At 35.9% G+C, this 23,095-nt stretch overlaps 2 protein-coding genes across 3 annotated transcripts in view; one reads left to right on the top strand and one right to left on the bottom strand.

Annotated features, from left to right (window-relative positions):
* The window catches only part of LOC117335455 (nuclear receptor subfamily 1 group D member 2-like), a 30,378-nt gene extending 13,078 nt beyond the window's left edge, over nucleotides 1-17,300 (top strand). The window contains exons 1-7 of one of the 2 annotated variants that reach the window (XM_033895461.1): nucleotides 284-451; nucleotides 8,698-8,933; nucleotides 9,177-9,330; nucleotides 9,439-9,671; nucleotides 10,299-10,527; nucleotides 11,302-11,520; nucleotides 12,542-17,300. In XM_033895461.1, the coding sequence (XP_033751352.1) occupies nucleotides 406-451; nucleotides 8,698-8,933; nucleotides 9,177-9,330; nucleotides 9,439-9,671; nucleotides 10,299-10,527; nucleotides 11,302-11,520; nucleotides 12,542-12,789 (1,365 nt within the window). In that variant the 5' untranslated portion in view covers nucleotides 284-405 and the 3' untranslated portion in view covers nucleotides 12,790-17,300. Of the gene's footprint in view, nucleotides 1-283; nucleotides 452-8,697; nucleotides 8,934-9,176; nucleotides 9,331-9,438; nucleotides 9,672-10,298; nucleotides 10,528-11,301; nucleotides 11,521-12,541 lie in introns of those variants that run through there. The other variant, XM_033895462.1, reaches the window with a different exon arrangement.
* A 214-nt stretch (nucleotides 17,301-17,514) lies between these two features.
* On the bottom strand, nucleotides 17,515-19,572 carry LOC117335456. The gene is made up of 2 exons (XM_033895463.1): nucleotides 19,340-19,572; nucleotides 17,515-19,070 (listed from the first exon to the last, which is right to left on the bottom strand). The coding sequence occupies exons 1-2, from the start codon at nucleotides 19,398-19,400 to the stop codon at nucleotides 18,553-18,555; spliced, it is 579 nt and encodes a 192-aa protein (XP_033751354.1). The 5' UTR covers nucleotides 19,401-19,572; the 3' UTR covers nucleotides 17,515-18,552.
* Nucleotides 19,573-23,095: the final 3,523 nt, after the last annotated feature.

The following is a 23,095-nucleotide window of genomic DNA, read 5'->3' on the forward strand; positions in this document are numbered from 1 at the left end:
TTACGTTCAGCATATCTTATACAATGCACACTAGCGTGTCTACTCAGTGATATTTCGAAATACGACCGTGGCATTTTACCGACATAGCTATTTTTAGTTATGTGTCAGCAGCGCACACTACTATACACTCCCTTGTCGTACACGATTTTATATATTCAGTATTCCTCATGTCAAATAAATATTGTCTGGGTATACTCCTATTCAGCACCACCGATTATCTGGCTCCCGATCACGTGGTTAATTTTACTCGTGTGATATCTTGTCTTCGCGTATCTCGTTCACTCTCATTCACGTACTCGGTAGTAAATGTTTATGTGGACTTGTGCGTGGCATAAGTTATATGCCGGAACTTGACAAGCGATTGGAATTAGAAACTAAAAGCTGGACCAGTTTTCCGGATCTGACATGTATACTAATACTACAGAAATGTCAGATTTGGACGACCTATGGGGTATGTAAAATCAGCAAACATGAATGCATGTGTTTAGAAATGTATTAAACCTGCTTTAAAATCCAGCTCTCCTTAACAGACTGATTGACAGCTAATTTCCTTTGGTACAGTGTACTACGGGAATTCCTAGCTGCAATTAAAGCTGTTTGTAAATGAGGAATTGAATGAGCAAAAGGTTTTGTTACTAAAAAATAAAACAGGAAAACGCTGAAAAATACACGCATATGATAATTTTGCGAACTTTTTGATTCCATAAATACGTAATAGGATCAGTGGTACATGTGGTTTAACCTTTGCAGCATTCAATTATACGGTTCGTAGTTTACGATGTAGAAGCGTCGCCGTCTACGAATTGTGAAGCAGACATTAAATATTTGATAGCATTCCAGGAAAGTAGAAAGTTGCCAAAAAACAGAATTTGTCTAGATCTTGCTGTAATACATTGAACCTACGTGAGTTACTTCTCTTCGTTTTAGGGATTTCTTTAAATCTCTGATTAAATGGATAAATACCACTGTGTAGTTAATAAGCTCTACATCATTGGGGTGTCAATTTTACTGTTCATCAAACCTCCTATAATGTCTATTGTCATGCGATTGAGGTAAACTGAGCTGTCATCGATGAAAGGATGTTTTAAAAATAAATAAAAATTATGAGCTTTTAGTTTCATAAGTACTGGAACAAACATTTTCCTTTCACATTGTTTCCGTAAAGGGACATTCCTTCGTTCGGACATCAGAAACATGCACAATTTCTATTGATGAAATATATGTCCGAACGATGATTATACGAGTGTCTGTAATGAAACTAACGCCGAAATGTACAAGAAACAAGAAAAAAAGCGTATCGTATACAAATACCGTATGTCTTTGCGTTAATTAGTGATACTGTGGGTCGAATTAAGAATTTCCATGACGTAATACTCGAAGAACTTTGGTTTATCTTGAGATTGAAACTGCCTTATTGATGTAAAGATTATATATTATTATTTTGACGACCTAAACCTTTATTCAAACGAAGGAATGCCCCTTTATTCCGCGGTGGCCGAGTGGTTAAGGTGTCCCGACACTTTATCACTAGCCCTCCACCTCTGGGTTGCGAGTTCGAAACCTACGTGGGGCAGTTGCCATGTACTGACTGTAGGCCGGTGGTTTTTCTCCGGGTACTCCGGCTTTCCTCCACCTCCAAAACCTGGCACGTCCTTAAATGACCCTGGCTGTTAATAGGACGTTAAACAAAAACAAACCCCTTTATTAATTATTTTAAACACAATACGATCACTGTGATAATCCTGCTGGTATTTCAATATAAAACGTAAATAAATAATATTCATCTTTCCTTTAAAAAACTTTTCGAGAAACCGTTTATTCCGATCATGTTTTTATAAGTCCATTTTATCACAGTACTTTTTTATTGTCAGAGTATAATTCTTTGATCTGCAGGTGTCGTCTCTTTTTCTAAGCAACTTTCTTCTTTCTAATGTCTCTCTTGACACTGCCTCACATTTTGCCTTTAGCTTAGCGTTCGCCCTTGTGAGGAAGGCTTTTGGTTCTTTCCCCTGGTCAAGAAATACCAGGATCCAGAACAAAGGTAGTTGCTACCATGCTTCATAGGCATTTTGGGAGTTGGACGACTGGTTTGGCCATTGTCAGTATAATGTGACTTGGTTGGAACTTCAGTGAGGTAGCATTATAGAGTTGGCATCAGTTACTCGTTATCACATGGAGATTAAACGCGAACATTACTTCAGCCTCCTAAAATACACACGGACACCACGCTAATGCATCTCGCAAACACGTGAGTCCTTAAATGACCATGGCTGTTGACAGGACGTTAACACTACAATTCCGTTGTATGCTCCGTAATCGACTTTAATGTCAAATTTCGCTGTACAGATATTGTAAATAGATACTTTCTCCAAACAACAAGCAAAGCTCAATCTATATATATATTATGTGATTGATTATAGGAAGTGCATGATTGATAACCATCAACGGGACGGAATTCTAAAGAAACTTAAATAAATTGTGCACACAGCCATCAATATGTATGTCATTTATATTGCTTCTATTGAAGAAAATAAGAAAACAGCAGCTATCCTGATTTTTTCTGGATTTCATTAACAGATGTATGAACAGTCCCGCTGTCCCGATTTTATTTGCTACGTTTATATTAAGTGTTGTCTGTTCATATGGTAAGGATAGCAGCACGGTGACACGAATAATGCCAATATCAAAGAGGAGCATCTTTTCTTCTCTATCAGCTGATTATTGTAGCCGACTATCTCCATTCGTTGTAGTTATAATACTTTTGGGATCCAAGGAAGTTGTTGTGGTTCCATTAGCCACGAAATGTCCGATGCGGCTCTATTGAATTAAATGCACCACCTCCTAAGTGCATCATGCGACTTTAGAGATTGTTGGTGGAAATATGCAGCAAGATATGTTGCCGATATATATTATGCGATTTCACACCGTTTGAGAAACCTTGTATGGTTGGATATTGAACAGAAAAGACGATTTGTCGAGACTTGAAATATCACGCAATTTTCGTTGATCAAGAATTGTTCAATATTAGTAATGCTTCCTGCAAATACCTCACGGTTAATATTGCGACAATGGACTAGTTTGTATTAGGTTCGTATAATATTAGGAAATATGTCCACGTCACAGTTATTTTTCTACAAAGCACTGTTAACACCGGTACCAGCTCTTACACCGTATTAGTACATCGGCCATAACAGCTCAGAGTACACTTACGATTCTATAATGTAAGCAAGCATGCCTGAATCAGGTTGTGTTTATAAAAAGTCCAATCAAACCATTAAGCGTCTTGAAGAGGTATGAGCTGGCATAATATTTGCTTAATTCTAAGCCGAACGAGAGCTGCCGTTGGATTTCGATTTGCGAATAACACTGTCGGCTGATGTATCACCACCGTGTCTATTAATAATTTGTAAGTGAAGTAGTACTTCTATCGGAACCAGTTGTGACAAGCATTGTCTTACTAGCGAGATGACTTTCACGTTTTCTAAGCTATGCCTTTGGGAAACATAAGGTTAACTGGAAATACTTAGGTTTCATGGTGGCAATATATTTGAAATACCAATCCAATCGTATGACTATCTTAAACATGACAAAATCACACGTGTTAAAAGTTAAAAAGATAACTAGGCTTCTCATAACAAGATCTTGACATCTGAGGGATAGTATGGTCGATCGGACCGGTCTACTGTTTACGTTGTGGATATAGCCGACCGTCGGCCGATCTTGCCGGCACAACTACAGGTACACGGATAGCAACGCTAACATGTTAGTTCACATACAGCTACGAGGTCCACCCGGCCTCCACACAGACGAGGTCCTTGACCTCGGCTAACCCCTCAGATAAGACCGTGTGCAAACTCAGTATCGGGTATAGCGTCAATGTTGATTAAACTCTCAGAGTAACACTAACGCATTACCTCACACAACGGCTTTGTAATAATGAAATGGAAAGACCAATTAAAATTTACATATCATTACCGAAATGAAGGTAAATATATATTTTACAGACGCATATACGTGTATTTACAATAAAGTGTATTTACATAAGAATCACCTCATCTGCTTGCTATGTTTAGTTTCCTGTTCATGTATACATGAAGACCTTTCCGTATAGGATAGTTGATAATAAGAATGTGGAAACCACTGCCTTTCTGGCATTCCATACAAATCCATAAGTCGATGATAAATTAATATTTTCTTAAATACTTGCTGCGTAATCAAATCTATTTAAACACAAAATTTAAGTTTTCGCGAATAAGGTCAATGGGTGTACTCGTACAATGATACATGTACTTATATCATCACTAATAGACCACAAGGTCAGTTTACCTATAGTAATGTGTACTCCAGCATACCTGTGCAGGCTTGTTATATTGATATCGTATGTTGTTTTAATGTCTTTTTATCTAACCAGGATTTGGTAAAAATCTTTTAACGACTTCTCTCAAAAACAAGCCAAAGGTTACGATTATTAGGTCAGTAGCATCTTGACATGAAGAGCTGGCACGTTTGTTTAAATGAATGAATCTGAATCAAATTAAAAGTCAAATGGGTCAGATATGTTTAAAATCTTTAAACAACCTCTTTAGAAATTCCAAGAGGCTTGTTAGTGATATGTTGGGATGAAGGGCTGCCAAGTGTGTTAATCTGAAATATTTTTACTTATATTCAAGGTCACAGAGGTTAAATATGCTGATAATCTTTCAACCTCTTCTTCTTAATACACAAAAGGCCATGGTGTTTATTGGGCCAGTTATATGTTGGGATGAGAGAAGACAAGACTGTTCAAACCAATGCCTTTGTCCATTGTTAAGGCTACATGGGATGAAATATGTTATTTTTTGTAACGTTTAATTCTGATGAATCAAGAGGTCTAGGGTGGTGATATTGAGCCAGTGACATGCATGCTAGGAACCTACTTCTCAGGTTGCTAGGTGGGTGGTACGGGCATATTGGACCAGCCTGTTTCTATAATTCTAATGTCTTTTTAAGCCGCCTATATCTTAACGGTTTTTACATTTTTGACCCAGTTTGGCCTTATTTTCTTGAAGAGCAATTAGGAATAAACTGATAAATTGACGATTGTTTCGAAGAGTTACTATCTTGAGTTATATTGATATATCTATAAATGAAACAAGATACTATTTTTTCGCACAATTTAATATGTATACTCATTGTACTTTACGGTTTGTATTCACAATATCCAAAATCACTTCAGCCGTATATGAATAGTGACTGAATGTTGAAATATTGTAATTGAGATTTTATGTATTCCGAAGAGCTGTTACCTAGGCCATTACTACAATGTACCATCCAGTGCGATGTCATTATATATATATATACACACACAATGCATTTACTAATCGATATCACCAATACTGATAAATAGCATTTGGACCTGTATAACAGCCAGTGAGTGTGTAAATAACGGTATTGGGTCACTATTGGATTTGGCTGAGATCGCCAAACTATAAAGAGCCTCTCTTTCTATCAACCGTTAGGTATTGTTCAGGATTTATTTGCTGGTTGTGTATTCTTGTCGATTACCACAAATGCCAAACCAATTAGCACGTCGTGTCAAACGCAATTTTCTCAATCTGTGGGAGCTGTGATGTGGCTCTGTAATGTGGCTCTGTTACTCTCACCATGTGAATCGTCTCAACTCTTAACCTAGAAACACAATTTAAAAACGAGGAAGGAAGGTCTTTCTTATCACTGCATGTTCCAATGTCCTAATAAACAGCCACGCACATCGATATTAACATAATGGTAATCGTCTATCATATTGTATCAATATCTGAATACATAGCAGACATTACACAATGTTTATACAACAGCAAGTAGAGCTAGAAGCCTGAGTTTCGTATCTAATTTAAATGAGGCCCAAAGGGGGTTGTTTTTGCATGGTCGTAAATGAGGCGAAGCCCGTGATGTTTTTTAAAGGCAATACCGATGTCGGAAATACGACCAAACTGATAAATTGTAATTAGTATTGAAACAAAACATCTTTCATATTATTTGATGTGTAAAATATTCCGTATCGGCCCCATCCACATGACGAAGCTTCACCGGATGTAACAAAATGTAGGTCGATCGTAAAGTGCAGTTGTACATGTACAAATACTATTTAAAACTACAGTTGTAGTCATTTGCCTTTCTTATATATTCTGAAATATATACTTAACTTTCACAATTTTCATATTATGTAGACAAACCAATTTGTCTACGTACGTACGTGCCGGGTTTTAATCGGGTACATTCTAACAAAACATCGTCCGACCAATTATATCCGGAATTCGACCGGTCATTTCGATGAACTTCTCCAAACCGAACCCTCTGTAAACCGAACAAATATTCATGTCCCATGCATGTTCGGTTTATAGAGGTTCCACTCTATTGTATGGTGATAACTCATATTTGGGGTTGTTATTTATTTTTCACCATCCCAATAAATCTACACCTTTCACATCAACTATTTTCCCATGTAAATATGCAGAAGTAATCCGCCTGGAACGTTTTGATCCCTATCTTGATTCTCCTTTATCCGTTTGTAAGTGTGATGGTAGACCTGGAATGTCGCGCACATTGTTAAAGGAAATCACCTAAAAGTACACACTGATATCTGCTTCTGCAGACGACTCCATATATGATCTGCTATTTTGTATAAGTGGATATAATTTAATGTTGAGTAATGGGGTGTAGTGTTATTTTCCTGTAAAGCGGTAAGAGCTAGTAGTGGATGTTTCTATTGGAAATGAAGATAACACCGATGAACTTCTTTGTTTGCACCGATGTTTAGAGGGTCATTGTTTAAAAAAAGTAAATATTTATATCTGGTATTTTTTGTATATATTTTCTCGACAAATTCACAGCGATCCTGATTATTTGTTTACTCAACATATGGAGTAAACATTAAATAATGTGTTCAACATCTTTGATAATAATTTGAATATATGTTGACAAAATGTCAATAATTTTTATAGAATGCACTTCTGAGTGTTCCACGAGACAGTAGTTTATGTGTACATAACTTTTTTGATTCCCATTTAATTAATGAATTAATTGAAATTCAAGATTATATTTCGCATTTAAAAAAGGTTTTGATACGCAAGTCAAGGATTTTCATGTTTTCCTTTGTGATTTTGATCTTGATATTTCATTCATGGGCGGCTTGACAGGCTTGTTTGTAAGTTGTTCGGTACTTGCTGATATGCCGAATGTTTCTGTTGTCACCACCCAAGTTACGTTCTCGATTTGAGAATGTGTCTTAAGTCGGATTTGACCTATATGTATTACAGATGTCGTCAATGTAGCGAAATGCTCTTACTCTTCCGGAACACCTGTTTATATTCTACTTATAATTTGCATGGGTTTTCTTGTAAATCTGTATTTTGTTGATATTTGCATATTGTGTTATCGAACAAGAATGGCTGTTTCTTTTTTATATCAATATTCTCTGTTGCTCTCATTTAGCAATATTCTTCATAATCAAAAAGTTTTTTGTACATTGCTTAGCTCTCCGAGGTTTATAGGTCTGGTAGCATTTTGAATATTATGAGGTTGGGTGTGTCCAGGGAAAGAGAATACATGCATGCTTGGAAAAATAAATAAATAAAAACAAAAAATAAGAATAAGAAGAAAACTAACAATTTATAAGATAAGGAGGCGTTGCAGCAGTGGCTGCAGGTCAATTGTAGTCTTTCGTCAATCTCTACTGAATGGAAGAATACATACGAAACGTGCCAACGGGGCCAACGTTAGTCATCTTTAGGTTTCTTAAATATCTCCTGTAGAAATGTTCCTTCCCTATTTGATGTATTGGTCCTGTTCTGAATAAGTTCCAGATTTGCTTACTGATATATAAGCATCAAAACGATTCTCCTAAAGAGTTGAATATATCATGAAAATACAGCTGTAATAGGTACACTATACAAAAAAGAATACCAGCATAACACAGCCTCACAAAGATAGTACGTAAGACATACCTACCAAAACAGATATGCATGTATATTCGGGGTTATGCATGTACAAATCTAAATGTTACAAACCTTTCGCAACAGAAACTTTCTTACAGAAATATTGAAAATATCCGTAATGCAGATCGAAGCATCATCATTTTCCAAAATATTTCATGACAGATTTTTAATAGTTTCATCAAAGACATCTGCCCTGCAGGTAGGGCGTAAGAATTGTACCTGCTGCCCCATTGCATGGTCGTAAGAGGCGACTAAATTTGGGATCTTATCTTTTCTCTTCTTTCTTAACAACTTTCTTCTTCCTAATGTCTCCCTTGACAATGCCTCACATTTGGCCTTTAGTTGAGCGTTCGCCGCTGTGAGGAAGGCTTTGGGTTCTGTCCCCTAGCCGGCATACCAGAGTCTTTAAAAATGGTAGTTTATTTAGAGTGGGACGACTGGTTCGCCCGTTGTCGGTATAATGTGACCGGATGGGGTGTGCTGCTGGGTGTCTTCGGCAGTATGCTTCAGTGAGGTAGCACTATAAATCGGCAAACGTTCCGGCCTATCACAAGGAGACTTAACACGAACATACCGCAGCCTCCCAAAACACACATACGCACTCACCACACGCATGCATGTCGCACGCACGGGAGGCCGTCCTTAAATGACCTTAGCTGTTAATAGGACGTTAAACAAAATAAACCTTACGAATGTTACTTACTAATTTCATGTTCTTTTTCAGACATCTTGGAATTCACGTCAGAGGAAGATGCCTTGTTCCTGAAGGAGGAGATGCTTGGCACAACCATTGAGCACCAGATGGACGTGGCGGACATTCTGAATGAGACCATAGAGAAACCAACTAGTCCGGACTCTACCACGACGCCAGCGCCCTCACCCCTTCTTCCACCCTGTAGGGTTTGTGGCGAGAAAGCGTCAGGCTTCCATTATGGAGCAAACACATGTGAAGCATGCAAGGTGAGGTACAATCCAGTGGTTGTTTTTATATTTGTCAATGTACTCGTTTTATGAGATTGTAAGACTTTAAAGGGGTTAATCTTAAGAACTATAACAAGAAACCTACAGGAATTGCCACGTGCTTGATGTTTTCATCACACGAAATGTACGTGCTTGATCGTTTCATAAAACGTATGTTACCACGTGCTTGCCCTCTCGTTTTATTGTGTCTCCAGTAATTATTAAAGCTTTATTCTTTTTCAGGGATTCTTTAGACGAAGTATTGTCAAGGTTCAGAACAACAAAGAACAGTACAAATGTATCGGGGAAGGCAAGTGTAACATCAAGCCGGGAAAACGAAGCGCATGTCCATTGTGTCGGTATAAGAAGTGTTTGGAAGTGGGAATGTCTCACGAAGGTAAGATTTTCCAGATGCTTTAGTTAATATGTATACACATATGTATAGTATTAACATTTGAGCTGTGCATTCTAGCTTCACTCTAATTTAACATTCTTTTTGTTACAGCAATCAAGACCGGACGTTACACCTACGAGAAACGTACGCGTGATACACAAGAGGTTAAAAAGTTACAGCAGCAGAATAATTCCGTCGATCATCGGTCAGAACTCGACTTAGACGACGATGAAGCTTTGGCCATCATCGAACCAATGTTGGAAGTCCAGAAAAGATACTGTCCTTTAACCAATCTAGACCCGGATATGAAGTTAGAGCTACGGAAACGACAGGAAATTATATACGTAAGATCTTATACGAATTTTATCGGTTTGTACTTTGATTGGGACTGCTTTTTCAGCGATATCGGTTCTCCATCCAGTTTTCGAGTCTCGTTCGCTACATTCATGATTGCGGAATCTTATTTTGTTGGTTAAACGTCCAACTGTTATAAGGCTTGTAATACATATTCATCAGTGATGCCAGGGGCCTTAAGTGTTTATCGTAGGATGCGACCTAGCAAGGAATTGCGTATTTTGTTGATAAATGTCATTTTGTAGTTTCAAATCTCTGTCTGCGACACAAATAGGTCATGTAAGGACATTGAAGTGTAATTAATGTCAATACGATTCCGACAGGCCAGAAATAGCAAGAAAAAAAAAACACATTTGGGGATTTTTTTTCAGTTTAATCTCCTGTCATGGATAAAGAGATTGTACAATGTTCGACTATTTCATCTACGTATATGCTTTAAAATGGCTGTATTTATAATTTGAAGTCCATACCTATATAGTTTCCAGAGATCGTTTAATTTGATACAAGTTTAACTGGTGGTAGTACAAAGTTATTGCATTTTCGATGTTTGAATTTCGCTGTCGCCCATAACTGGTCACGTATCGGTGATTACAGGTTTGATATTTTTGTTTTTACAGGAACAATACAAATCCCGGGTAGAACTATTTGGAACTATGTCCACCCTTCCTCCAGATGTTCACCAAGAGTTTAAACAACTGACTGGTATCGATTTGGATAACCGTGAGGAGTTGATGGCAAACATTGCCTGTCAGATGGAGCATGGTTTGCGAAACATGGTGGAGCTTGTTCGTCTCATACCGGGCTTTTCGGAACTATCTGTGGAGGACCAGACAAATTTAATAAAATGTAAATATTTTATGCTGTAAGCAAACATACATTTGCGTGATATCTTTTATCTGTCTGAGGATTTTTTTCTGAAGGATTTGAGGAAGTGTAAATTGTTATGATGTTAATTTGTTATTCAGTGTGAAGTGCTATGATACTTAAATCTGAAGTTAAAGGCACATGGAGAATTGTTATTCACTTATCATTACCATAAAACATTGTTTTAATTTGATAAACAGTAATATTTTATTGTCTTAAATGAGTTTTTAGCCACCCTCGGAATAACTGACTTTAGTTCGACAGGTTGTTGAGTTCAGTAACTCAAAGTATCCCTCCCTAAAAGATAAGCAGGCGAGGTGTTATATATGTTATAAGTATGCAGCAGTGATTAACAATAGAACGTTTTGAAATCATTTGATGAAATCAGCAGCTGCTAAAATAGTATGGCGGATAGAATGTCATTTCCTCAACATTAATGAAAATAAGAGAATTTCATATTACACCATATAAGGTAGCGGTACGATGTTATCCCATTTATCGAGTTTAGAAACAGCATAGCAATATCAGTGTGTTATTGAAACCAATATGACGTTGCACAGGAAATCCATCAATCTGACTTGATCTAGCATATGGCAATATTGCAGATATAAGTATATCAACAATGTCCTATGTATCATGAATAATTGTCCCCTAGCCTTCAAGGATGCAGTAGTAAGAATATCAACCCATTACATTTGTTGTTTAGCATAAAACAGTCTTTTATATAATTAAATAAAACCTTTTCAATATTTGTAGCGAGCCATTTTGAATTCTGGATTCTCATGGAATTTCGAATGATCAACCCTGAGCTCTCGGTGGTGTCCGGTTGTATCAATGCCCATAAGGATGACTTTGCAAAACTGTTTGCAGCAGAACACACAGACGAAGTGTTTAACTTCGCAAGAACATTGCATGCTTTGAATATGAATACTGAGGAAATAGTTCTGCTTCGTGGAGTAGTTGCTACATTCAGAGGTGCGTGAATAAATCATATGTGTATTACATATTCAACTTATATAATAATGGACATTCGGACATCGCTAAAATTATGTTTGTCGCAAAGTTTATGGTTGTTCTGTCGGTTACCTTATTATAAGGTTGAAGTTTATTACCGCACTTATATATGGGAAAATTAGGTATTTTATGCATGTTGCAGTTGGTCAGAGCATATGTCCCTTATACGTTTTAGTAATGTTCTTATAGCTTCTAAAAGAGTTAAATATGAATCACCGGTTTGGTATGGATGTATCAGTCCAAAATCACATTACCAAACTTACATCTGCTAGAGTCTGAAACATAATCTATGTTTGTTCTAGTATTATTATTATATTAGTATATCTCATTTAGAGGTAACAGCTAAAAGCTTATGAGCTTCTGCTATGGTGTGGCGTCCGTCGTCTGGCAACATTTCCTTTAAATCCCTACTTGTACTGAACGCCTGAATGGATTTTGATGAAATTTGGTCTGGAGCATTATTGGGCCAAGGAGATCTAGTGTTGTATACATTTAGGGTGTGGATCCCATGGGGCCGGAGGGGCGGGGCTCAATAATGAAAATGGGGGTAAATCATTTAAATCACTATTAGTCATGAAAAACTGAATTTATTTCGATGAATTTGGTCTGGAGCATTATTGGCCAAATGAGATATAATGTTGTATAAACGAAGTAAGTGGAACTCAATGGGTTGGAGAAAAGGGGCCCGACAGGGAAAATATAGTTAAACAAAAAACAACTTTAAAATCCTTTTTCATAAATGACAGGATAGTTAGTTCACCTGTATTTTGAACCATTGTTGGAAGAGGCGGTTCAAAAGTAGGAACATATTTGAAATATAACTTAAATTAGAATATTTTGCCTTACTGAAATATCCATGTGAGTGATGCAGGCCATCCGGGCCTCTTGTTGAATCATTTGAAACTGTTAACTGATTTTTCTATTCTTCTGTTTTCTAGGGCTTCATATTCCTATTGACCATTCTTGCTTTTTGCATTTTCAGATCGCTGTAAACTTCAGGAGCCAGAGAAGGTGGAGAAAATCCAGTGGAAACTTTTAAATTGTATCCGGTGGTTGGCAAAGAAAAATGATCTCAATCCAGATAGAAGAATACGTCTGTTACTAGAACGTTTGACAGCATTACGGTCATTGACGGAATGCAGTCACAAAATGAACAAGATCAAATCGGGATGGCCGGTGATGTCGAAACACCCTCTTCTACTGGACTTAATCAAAAGTACACCAGCATAAAACATTTTGCAATTAGGAATACCAACCTTACGGACATCTGCAACACAATATACAAATCAAAGAGATCGATGTTAAAGAATATCAAATTCGGCTTCTCTGGAACATATGACACTGGCTTAATAACAAGGAAGAAATCCATCGGCTTCTTTAAAATATTCTAAAATACTTCTGCAAAGCTTTTTGTGTTTTACAATGTGTAGTATAACGTGTGAGACGCGATAGCTTACAACAAACCCATTACCGTTTGGCATTATATCTATGACATTGATATCGTGCACCCACGTGATTCTGAGCTTAAAGATATATTAGGATGGAGTTGATACCAAACTCTTAAGAATATATATGTGTGTGCCATGTGTCAGTGTGTAGTGAATATAAAACGAATATATATGTATTGGGTTACATGTATTAAGTGAACTGTTTTTATGGATGCCAATATCTTAATTTGATAATGTAAAGCAAATATCCTGAGAAGCGCAACCAGTGCTCCATCTACGGCATACTGACTATCGATTTGATGTTGATGGGAAAAGAAATGAGTTTTATCCATACTAAAATTTGCTTTATTTTTGGTAAAACTTTATAGACGATTATTATTTCATTTCATTTGTATTTGTTTTGAATAGTACGATGAAGTAATCTACAGGGTAATTGTGGCAGAAACTACTACCATGAAATGCATTTATAGATCTATATTATCACCAGGTAGACCAACCTGTGATGTTATTTGGAATATTTTAATAGTTTTTTTTATCCTCACTGATTAACGTTTGATAGTTTACTTTTGTTATGTATGGGGACGTCATTATCGGATCTTCCTCAATGAGTCTAGAATTTCTCCTTCCGATAGCTTGTACATTTGCTTTTTTTGATATACACTTTAATTTGAATTCCTTAGAATAAAAAAAAGCTTGTGTTATTTTGTTCTATCTACGTACAATTGTAAAGGGTGACAAGTATTGACTATACATATGTTAGCCAAACGGGAACCACCCTGACAATAGGTTCATTTAAAAATCGATAACGAGACATCAACGAGAATATCTTCAAATTGTTTCTAAAGAAAGATTTTCACACAATTTGAAAAGTTTATAATTGGTGATTGTCAATTTCGATGATTAGTTGATTATATGTACGATTGCCTTTGTTTATTGTTAATTACCTGTGTGTGATACTATTTCTGATGTTTACTGTTATGTTTCCTTTTTAACAAAAATGATAGACCGTTTCTCTCAATCGAAGGGAGATTACTACGGTCGAAATCATGAAATATGGTCTTCAGGTTGGCAACCTTTTAATGTTTAATAAAATGTACGATTTGGGCCGTTTCGGTGACTACCCTGTCATCTTAACCAAACAAATGGCCCATAACACCTAAGTACACATTGCTGCTAACTGGTCATTTGCCTGATTAAGGTGGTAATGTAGTCACTGAAACATCGCACTCACATTATACACTAGCTGTGATACACTTCAATGCAAGGGAGTTAAGTACGATTGTTATCATCTCGATATAAGGGGTGTAACTACAGTAATTGTAATTCTGTCATGTTGATAGTTTGGTTTGATCTTTATATCACAAGCGTCTGACATAAATGACGCTAAGGTAAATTATGTCAAGTGTTACCAGTGTGCTTTACTTGCTTAACCAATAGTTGATTTAATAATTGGTCCTATTTAAAAAAAAATTGACGTATACCCTGCATAATGATTTTGACCATTTTTGATGGAATCTAATCTGAAAATGTTCACGTAATTGATGAATATATTGTGGCAGCATGTTTCATCACTTGTCATTCGATGGCCTGCTGTTATAGCAGACGATTTTCCACGTATACATAAAGAGTGTAAAAGATTTTTCAGTATCTTCTCTAGTAGACTTGAACGCGTGAGTTTTGTGTGAGGTTGTTTGGTTTGATAGTTTTCTGTTTTATTCTGTTATATCTAAAACTAAATTCTTAGTTCTGGCATTAAAACTATATTTCAGAAAAAAAACTCAAAAAATATTTCAGAGTGTTTTATAACATATTTGTCGTATTAGATATACGAGTAAATTAAACAGAGAGAAAATAGTTGTGGATTTAACCCTTCCAGCCATCTTTAATAATCTGTCGATTTTTATTTTGACTTTAAAGTATATCACATGATAATCAAGTGCGAATAGTGCAGCCTAATGGATCTAACCCTTTAAATGATGTACACCACAATGTAATAAGAAACAAAACTACTATACAACCCAGTGATTTTGATATAAACCATTTTATAGATGTCACGGTTATGCAATTGAATTTCAATAGGCAATGCAGTCTCAGTAATGTGTCTCAATGTCGTTAATGTAATCTGAAATCTGAAATACTGAATGTAGGTCAATACTTAGAGTGCCTCGATATTTCCTATGTGTATTCAATTGGTGTTCAAATGAATCAAAGATATATACAATACATATTTAACTACTTCCTGCCAGCAGCACTGTAGGGTTTCATTTGATATAATCCATCTGGAATTGATAATAACCTCACTGAATTTATTGGTACGAGTTTGAATATTTAGTTATACACTTCATTAATTACTGTGATAAATGACAAATATTTTATTATTGTCCGCTCTTAAGTTTTATATTATGTTTGAGTGAAGTTCATTAAGTCTGTCGAAGCTTATATATTAAAAGATCATTCTCGTTATGGAATGTAAGTTACAGTTAGAAATGTTTAAAATCTCTGGGAAACAATTTTCTGGTATTTCGTATAAATAATGGAAAATTACCCATTAACAAGGTGTGTATGAAATAACCAGATAATAGCTGAGTGTGAGGGTCAAGTTTCGGATATCACAGGAATATGTACTGTATAGTTAAATTTCACGAAATTTTGATTTTTATATTTTGTAGTTGGCCTTGTCTGACGTAGTTTGCGGTATTAAATTCCCCACAACCACGCCTTTTAAACCTTCTGTAGTAATCTGTGCTATAAGTCGTTTATATATATATAAATACAGTATTTCACAAAATATAAAAGCACAGATATGTTCTTCACATCATATCGGAACTCTAAATTTCTTTCGGTTCTTAGTAAATAATGAACAAAAAAAATATATATTATATTATTATATTGTGAAAAGAAACATATTTAGCCTGTAAGTCTCCGGTAAAACATTTGTCATCCTGGTGTCGGCGTGTATATTGTATGCATCCTTATAGAACTTGATCTTTGTTTAAATGACATGACCTGTCACTAGGATGTCAATAAATGTCTGTTGTCGTTCGATCTCGCCAATCTATAGCATGCCTATGATAATTAATTCGGAGTTGTAGCTTAGGTTTGTGGCTACATTGGTGTGTCACCATACCGTTGTATATATGTATCAAGCTGTTTATAACAGGTGCTTAGTAAATAAGAAATTCGTATATTTGCTAAGCAACAGCGCTTTGATTACCATCTTCAGATGTATATAATTATGTAGTTGCAACCTTCTACAATCTTAAACAACAATTAGTCATCAACCTGACGTGTGTCTACGATGATATAGTTAGCTTTATGAGGTTGAATTAGTGTTCGTTATTATATCGACATGTGCAGACTGTAGTTTATATAAAACACGCCTATGCTCTACCGAATACTACAATGGGTGAAATCTTGTCGGAACACATGGATAACACATTGGTGTGCTTATGTATAGAGAAAAGAAGATAAAGTAAATAACTGGACATTTCCCTCCAACCTCCTACATACATGTACTAGATGTTGGTGAGGTCGATTTAATTAACAAGATACTGAAATGATTGTACCTTAATTGGCTTATTGTAGCCGTTCCTACCATTTGAATACATATATATGTTGTGTTTAATGTATGTTTTAGATAGGATGAGTAATGGATTAGCAAAACCTACTTATTTTGGTTGCTTTTCTGTAAAATGAATCTTTTGCCTGGAAATTTCAACTGTTATTGATCGTCTTTAATAAAAGTTAAACTTCCTACCACAACATGATGTGATTAAACTATTTTTCTTTTTATGAACACAAAAGGCAATGTTTTCTTTTGTGCTACATGTAATCGAATATACAAATGTCAATTTAAATAATCTAAAATAAAATTTCCATTATATAACGCTTTGAAGTGAACTTTCGTATACAATAGTAACGTATTCAGAAAACTACACGAGTATTGTAATACTACAATGTTTATTAAAATCTTATACACCTATACACTTGATTTAACGCAATAATACTTCTGATTTCCTTGAGGTTTGAGTATGCTGTCGAGTTAAGAAGTCATTGATATTCATTGATTGTTGACATTGGTGTGTGTCCGCAGCTGTCCGAAATACGGAACTAATTCCATCCAAAGATAAGTAATTGTTTGAAAGTACGATATTTTATGTTTTCTAATGAAATGTTGCAGTAGTTTAACAGATCGTTGTTGTTTTCCTATTTTAGAGAGTTTTGATATAACGAGAATCTATTTCATATACATGTGTGTGTCTCTAATGGGAAATAAATTCATCCAAAAATAAACATTTCTTTGTTTTCACTTCATTAAGCTAGATGTTTATCGGAAAGTGCATTTCATCACATAGTCACTTTTCAGTTCCCAGATTTCGATACTAAGTATTCGCACAAATAACACACATGCCGCTTTACATGGTCGTAACAACGAATTATATCTCGTCTTCACAGAAACAAAGATGGTTGTCTTCAATATCTTCCATCACAATTGAAAATACAGGAATAACGATTTCGGAAGTTTATTTTTCCTTCCATTCACCTACCTTTTCCGTTCAATTTTAATCTTCGAAAATTTCCATTCATTATAAATTTACTACAGGTCATTTTCTTTTTGGTTCGATGTCTCATCGATTTTCTAATTGCGTCTTGTAGTATGAGGATCGTTTACAGTACTGTTGACTTCATTTCCTCGGTACAGTAAATATTTTTACATTGGCTGCAGTGTGCGCTATACGTTTTATTGTCATAAGCGTTCAAATAATTTCATAGTACTTTACTTTTAAAGTAGATGCCAAAGAGGTCTCAGCTGTGGAGTTGTAGTGCCTCCGTATGCCCAACGAAGAAACCAAACAAAGCACATGCTTCTTCTAGATGTTTTTTCTTCTGATCTCGTTATGACGAGATAACTATCTATCCTATCATTCACACATTTGTTCCTCGTTTTATTTGCTCAATATTTCTCGGTAACTAGCAACGGTGTGATTTCTTTTCTTCAGTCAATCCACATGGTATACCATATAACGTGCTGCCAATGATACAAGGACTTCGCGGCACCAATATAATGATGTCATATCAATGATGCGTTACATTGCAATACTTTAAAAATATTTGAACAACTGGACCTGAATAAATAAAATAGTATGATGAGAGGAAAATAACAACCCCCTATCTTGAGCACACGTCTCCGGTTGATATTCCTGATTGTATAACCCGAGGCTTTGCAGAGATATAGAAAAAGAGAATATTACTTATTTGGTTTGACATTTCTCTGTTACAACCCCAAGGTAGGGGAAGATTCTATTACTCATTATTACCATGCAAGAAATCTATTTGTTATTACAATTATCTTTCTTGCTAAAACAACTCATCTATCTTGTTATAACGCGATACGCTATAAATTCAGACGACGCGTATATGATATCATAAAAATACCAATACCTACTATCTAAGTATTATGAAATCTAATTTAAAACACAGATCTTAGTATGGTTCATTTGAACTTGATATCAATGAATTATTTGCAGTCTAAATGTTACATTATTTAGAAACCTGGAGATGCCCAGCTGTTATCTGTCACTGGAATACGATTACGATTGCTTCGCAAAAACGTTGACTGTCCACTAGATTGCCTTCTTGATCCTCTGCGTGTACTCTGATTATCAAAAAGTTCATTGTTGCGAAAATCATCTTGAACTCTTCTGGGCGGTTGTCTCCTTTCAGCCTGTCGACTTCTTGAAACGGAATCACGGAAAAGATCACTTCCGGCAGATATCTGATCAGTGAAAGAAGTACTTCCGGTATCAAAATTTCCGTCTGGGCAAATGTCAATATCGCATCCTTTACACCGTCTACCGGCTTTTGTTGTGAAAAACGTTTCCTGTCGACAGGCGTCTGGGATGCGACCAAAGGTACATCGAGGTCGCGGGCATCTCGATGATCGAGAACTAGCTGGACGGTTTATGGATGTCTTCTCAGGCTTAGCCATCTGGGTAGCTTTTGACACCCCCTTTTCAGGCAGATCTATTTGTGGACGTGGTCTCTTACTCAAGTAGCCACGACCTGTTTCGAAAAAAGGCATATAGATATACAGCGTACTGATAATGATTTGATAATATGCATATCGATTTGTTTTCAGTTTACATTTAAAATATTCTTTTCATAGAAATTGCTTCGAATGTTTTGTTGGCTAAGAAGTAATAATTAATTGTCTTGTTCAAGTTTGATACGACATTAAATGGACATCTTTACAATTCTTACGTGTATGATATTGAAAATAGCTTGATCTACATTTAAGTATAACAAAGATGAAGCTAGATAAAATTGATTACCTTCAACACAGCAAACCACTCCAAAGAGTAGAAGCAACACGCTAAGAGACACCGACCTCATGTTGTGTTCGCTTGTACGAGTGTTCACCTGCCTTTGATCGTCGTTAGTTATGGTAAGCGCGCTAGTGGCCAAATGTAAGCTATATGTTGCGTGCAAAAGATTTTCGCCAATTGGTCGAGATCGGGAGCATTGGCGTCGTTACGATCATGTGTCAACGGCTTTCAAGATATGGCTTATATTAGATAGACCGCATAAACACTGTATTCCTGGGATTGTATTTACTGACCGCTAAGACTGCTCACATAAATTACGAAAAAAAAGTGTTTATCTGCAGATACAGGGAATCGTTGAGACACATTTACTATCATAAACAACATAAAAAGGACATATCTACGTATTGACAGATGGGCAAATTACAGAATTATGATATCATATACGCAAGTTGACCGTCAGTAACGGAATGCTCATGGAACGGTTTTACTTGTGTCATTTGAAATCAAACGTGTTCGATGAGTGCTGATATGCTAGCTGTTCCGTTGTCACCACCATGCTCTCAATATGTCATGTGACTTAAGGTTATTGTAAATAATATATCCAATAATATTTTAAATCCTATAAAGCACGGCTCATGTACAATAAAACGGAAGCAACTTGATATACATGTATGTTAATGTATTGTAATGTATTGTTACTGGATGTATCATGGCTATAAATGGGTCTTGCTGAAACATGTGATTTGCTAAGTTGCCTGTTAATGCCGGCAAAACATGCGTAAAAATGCTGGTATCAGAACACAGTAAGCTCATGTATATTGCAACAAATAACAATGACGTTATGCTCACAGGTTTCTTTAGCAGATAGTAGGGACATTTGTTTGACAGGATTTGACTATATAAAATCATAAACATTGATACTGTTTTGACCTTGAAATGCAAATGGCGAATGTGAATGTTACCACACAAATATGGTATGTTTGAGGGGCATTTCACACTTATTGGACATCGTGGAGAACCCTGAACATAGCAAGAAGACTGTTTTCAGTAAAATACTTAAACCTCAGAGTTATACAGATTTTAAAAATAACCCCAAATTCCAAAGTTTTACTTTTTTCAAAATTATTCTTTTTCTGAATATTCTTTTTGTATACTTGTAATGGGGTGTAGTCCAGAAAACGGGAAACTAAAATTTGTAACAGTGAAAAAAAAAAGCTAAAGTTTGAGACAAATTTTACATAGGAGATCGCAATCACTACAAGAAACTAGATGTTCCAGTTCAAGTCTTGCGATTTGATGGCTTTGCCTTCAATGCTACCTTCACCGTGAATACATTCGATTACATATTTCCCAATTAGTCATCGCATCGTCGTTTACTGTTGCAGATTGACAGCAAGTGTATACAGTGTGGGAGGCCATACGGCATAACATCAACGTCGGAATATAACAAGTCGCACATAAATCAATCCGTTACTAGCTTTTTACTGAGGTGTTATATGGTTACATTTGATTGATGTGTTGTGTGGAGAAAAACGCAATATATTTACATTAAACATTTCATTTACTCACTGAACAACCGATCAAAACTGTCTACATTATAGTCATACTGTCTATGTTATTCATGTGAAATACGTCCAGTTTTCAGAACAACGATCCTAAATTTGAATCTAAATGAATACATTACATTGATTTTCCTCTACTATTATAATCATCATTACAGTTATATTGACAATTATTATTGTCTGGAAGATAAGCATACCTTCAATCATACAAAAATCGCATATCTCTCTTAATATTCAAGGTTCAATAATCTTCAATATATTTTCTTTTCATTACAGTTTGAATAGTTTTATCAATTAAGCTGGACGATGTTTTCGGGAATATATCTTAGATCTACGACTTTTCGTGACGTGTTGCTTTTACAATGGATATGATTATCAAGCAGTAAATCGAATATACTAAAACATGGTTTTTTTTTCACCTGTTATAGCATATGTTGTTAATGCGGAACAATTCACATAGAAACAATGTAGCAAAAACTGTAAATCTGGCGTCATCAAGTTCCTTATTTTCTATTTTTACAAATTATTAATGCAAAATTACTGTCGAAAAAACCCTCCTCGGTCAACGTCCTGTGTTCGTGTCACCTGAGACATTAGAAATGTACGATAGTAATACATAGCCAGTGGATTACAAAATAAATGACCATAGCCATTGAACTATACAAAAAAACCTTCATCAGTTTGTATACGGAGTGTTTTTATGGGCTATGTTACGACGACGTTTATCTGTTTTTCCAATGTAAGTGTGAAAATTTTGGCTTACCCTACGTTTAGCTTGTTTCATTGTTTACACGGAACGACAGCTGTTAACAACAAGAGAGATATGGGCCTAAGCGGTCACCTCACTTAAACATACCCTAGTACTTTTGTAGTATGTATACTCAGTAGGAGTAAAGTGGACGACAACAATTGGGATTGTGCAATACTGTTGGCCATATATAGCGCCACCTTTGTTATGGCGACCCAAAAAGTAACAACACTTGGTCAGCACCATCCCAGGATCATTTCAGGCAAGTTGGAGCGGAATTCAATGGGCTGGAGCTTGAAAAGAATTTTGAAATATGTGTTATTTAGGAAAACCATGATTGCGCAATCATTTCACAAAATGGCCGGTGTGGCTGCCATGTCAAGGTTTTTACACTTAGTCGACTTCCCTGCCTGAACATCCCAACCAATTTCTAGCTCTATAGCGCCAGTGGAACAAGAGAAGAAGTTTAGAATGAGCTTTTTCCAGATGGCGGCCATCTTGAATGTCGCACCGATTAAAACAATAACAACACTTGATCAGGACCATCTCAGGGTCATTTCAAATAGCTTAGAGCCGTATTCATTAATAAAACTTGAAAAGTTTGAAGTTTGAAAAGTTGACGCACGCGCACGGTGGACAACGACGGACGAATCACGATGACTATAGTTCATCCTGACCCTCAACCTAAAGTCTAAAAAGGAAAGAGGACAATGAATAATAGATACATGTAGTTCACATCCGAAAACATTACCTCTACAAGTTCAAAAACTTTTAATTTGAATTCTGCAGAATGACTTAGGCGTTTCCTGTGCTTCAAATAACTTGGGATGACAATATTACTTATGATCTGACGATCACCAAAACATTGTACACAAGACACAAGATATCATAACGTTTCAATGAAATGTCCCTCATTACTATTTTACAAATCATAGTTTCCCTAAATTTGGAGGTGTATTTGAAATATGTAATCAAACTTAAGTAAGTTTCTTAAAAATGTTTTTATCTCGAGGTTCTTCGATCGCCTCCTACATGCACATATCAACACCCTATGTTCAAATCCAGGTCAAATCCTGGTTAATTCATATCTCTCCAAATGAGAAGAAGGGTTTTGACAACGGAACCACTAGGCTTATCGACAAGCATTGAACAAGTTTGACTTCTCACAGAACTTAAGGAAATAGAATATTTCCAAATGAGATCATAACGTCGGCCATAAAACTGTCTCAGTCTTCATCAACCTATATCTCTATATAGGCATCCATCACGGAAATCATAATAATGGAGACGAGTCATTGGATATCGAATCAACTGGAACATGTAAACACTGTAGGTAGGGGAAGCGGGGATGTTACAGTCTAGAAATGGAATATTGATTTTAATTGTTACATAAATTATATTATAATTATAAAAACAAAAACAAAAAACAAAAAACGACAACATATATACGTC

The sequence above is a fragment of the Pecten maximus genome, chromosome 10 (assembly GCF_902652985.1).
Source record: "Pecten maximus chromosome 10, xPecMax1.1, whole genome shotgun sequence".
Taxonomy (NCBI): Eukaryota; Metazoa; Mollusca; class Bivalvia; order Pectinida; family Pectinidae; genus Pecten; species Pecten maximus.

What these genes read in the sequence shown, in the direction of transcription:
- LOC117335456 (XM_033895463.1), bottom strand. Translation starts at nt 19,400, where the DNA reads ATGAGGTCGGTGTCTCTTAGCGTGTTGCTTCTACTCTTTGGAGTGGTT. An exon ending in AGTGGTTTGCTGTGTTGAAG is followed by an intron (nt 19,071 to 19,339) that starts GTAATCAATTTT and finishes TTTTCGAAACAG; the next exon opens with GTCGTGGCTACTTGAGTAAG.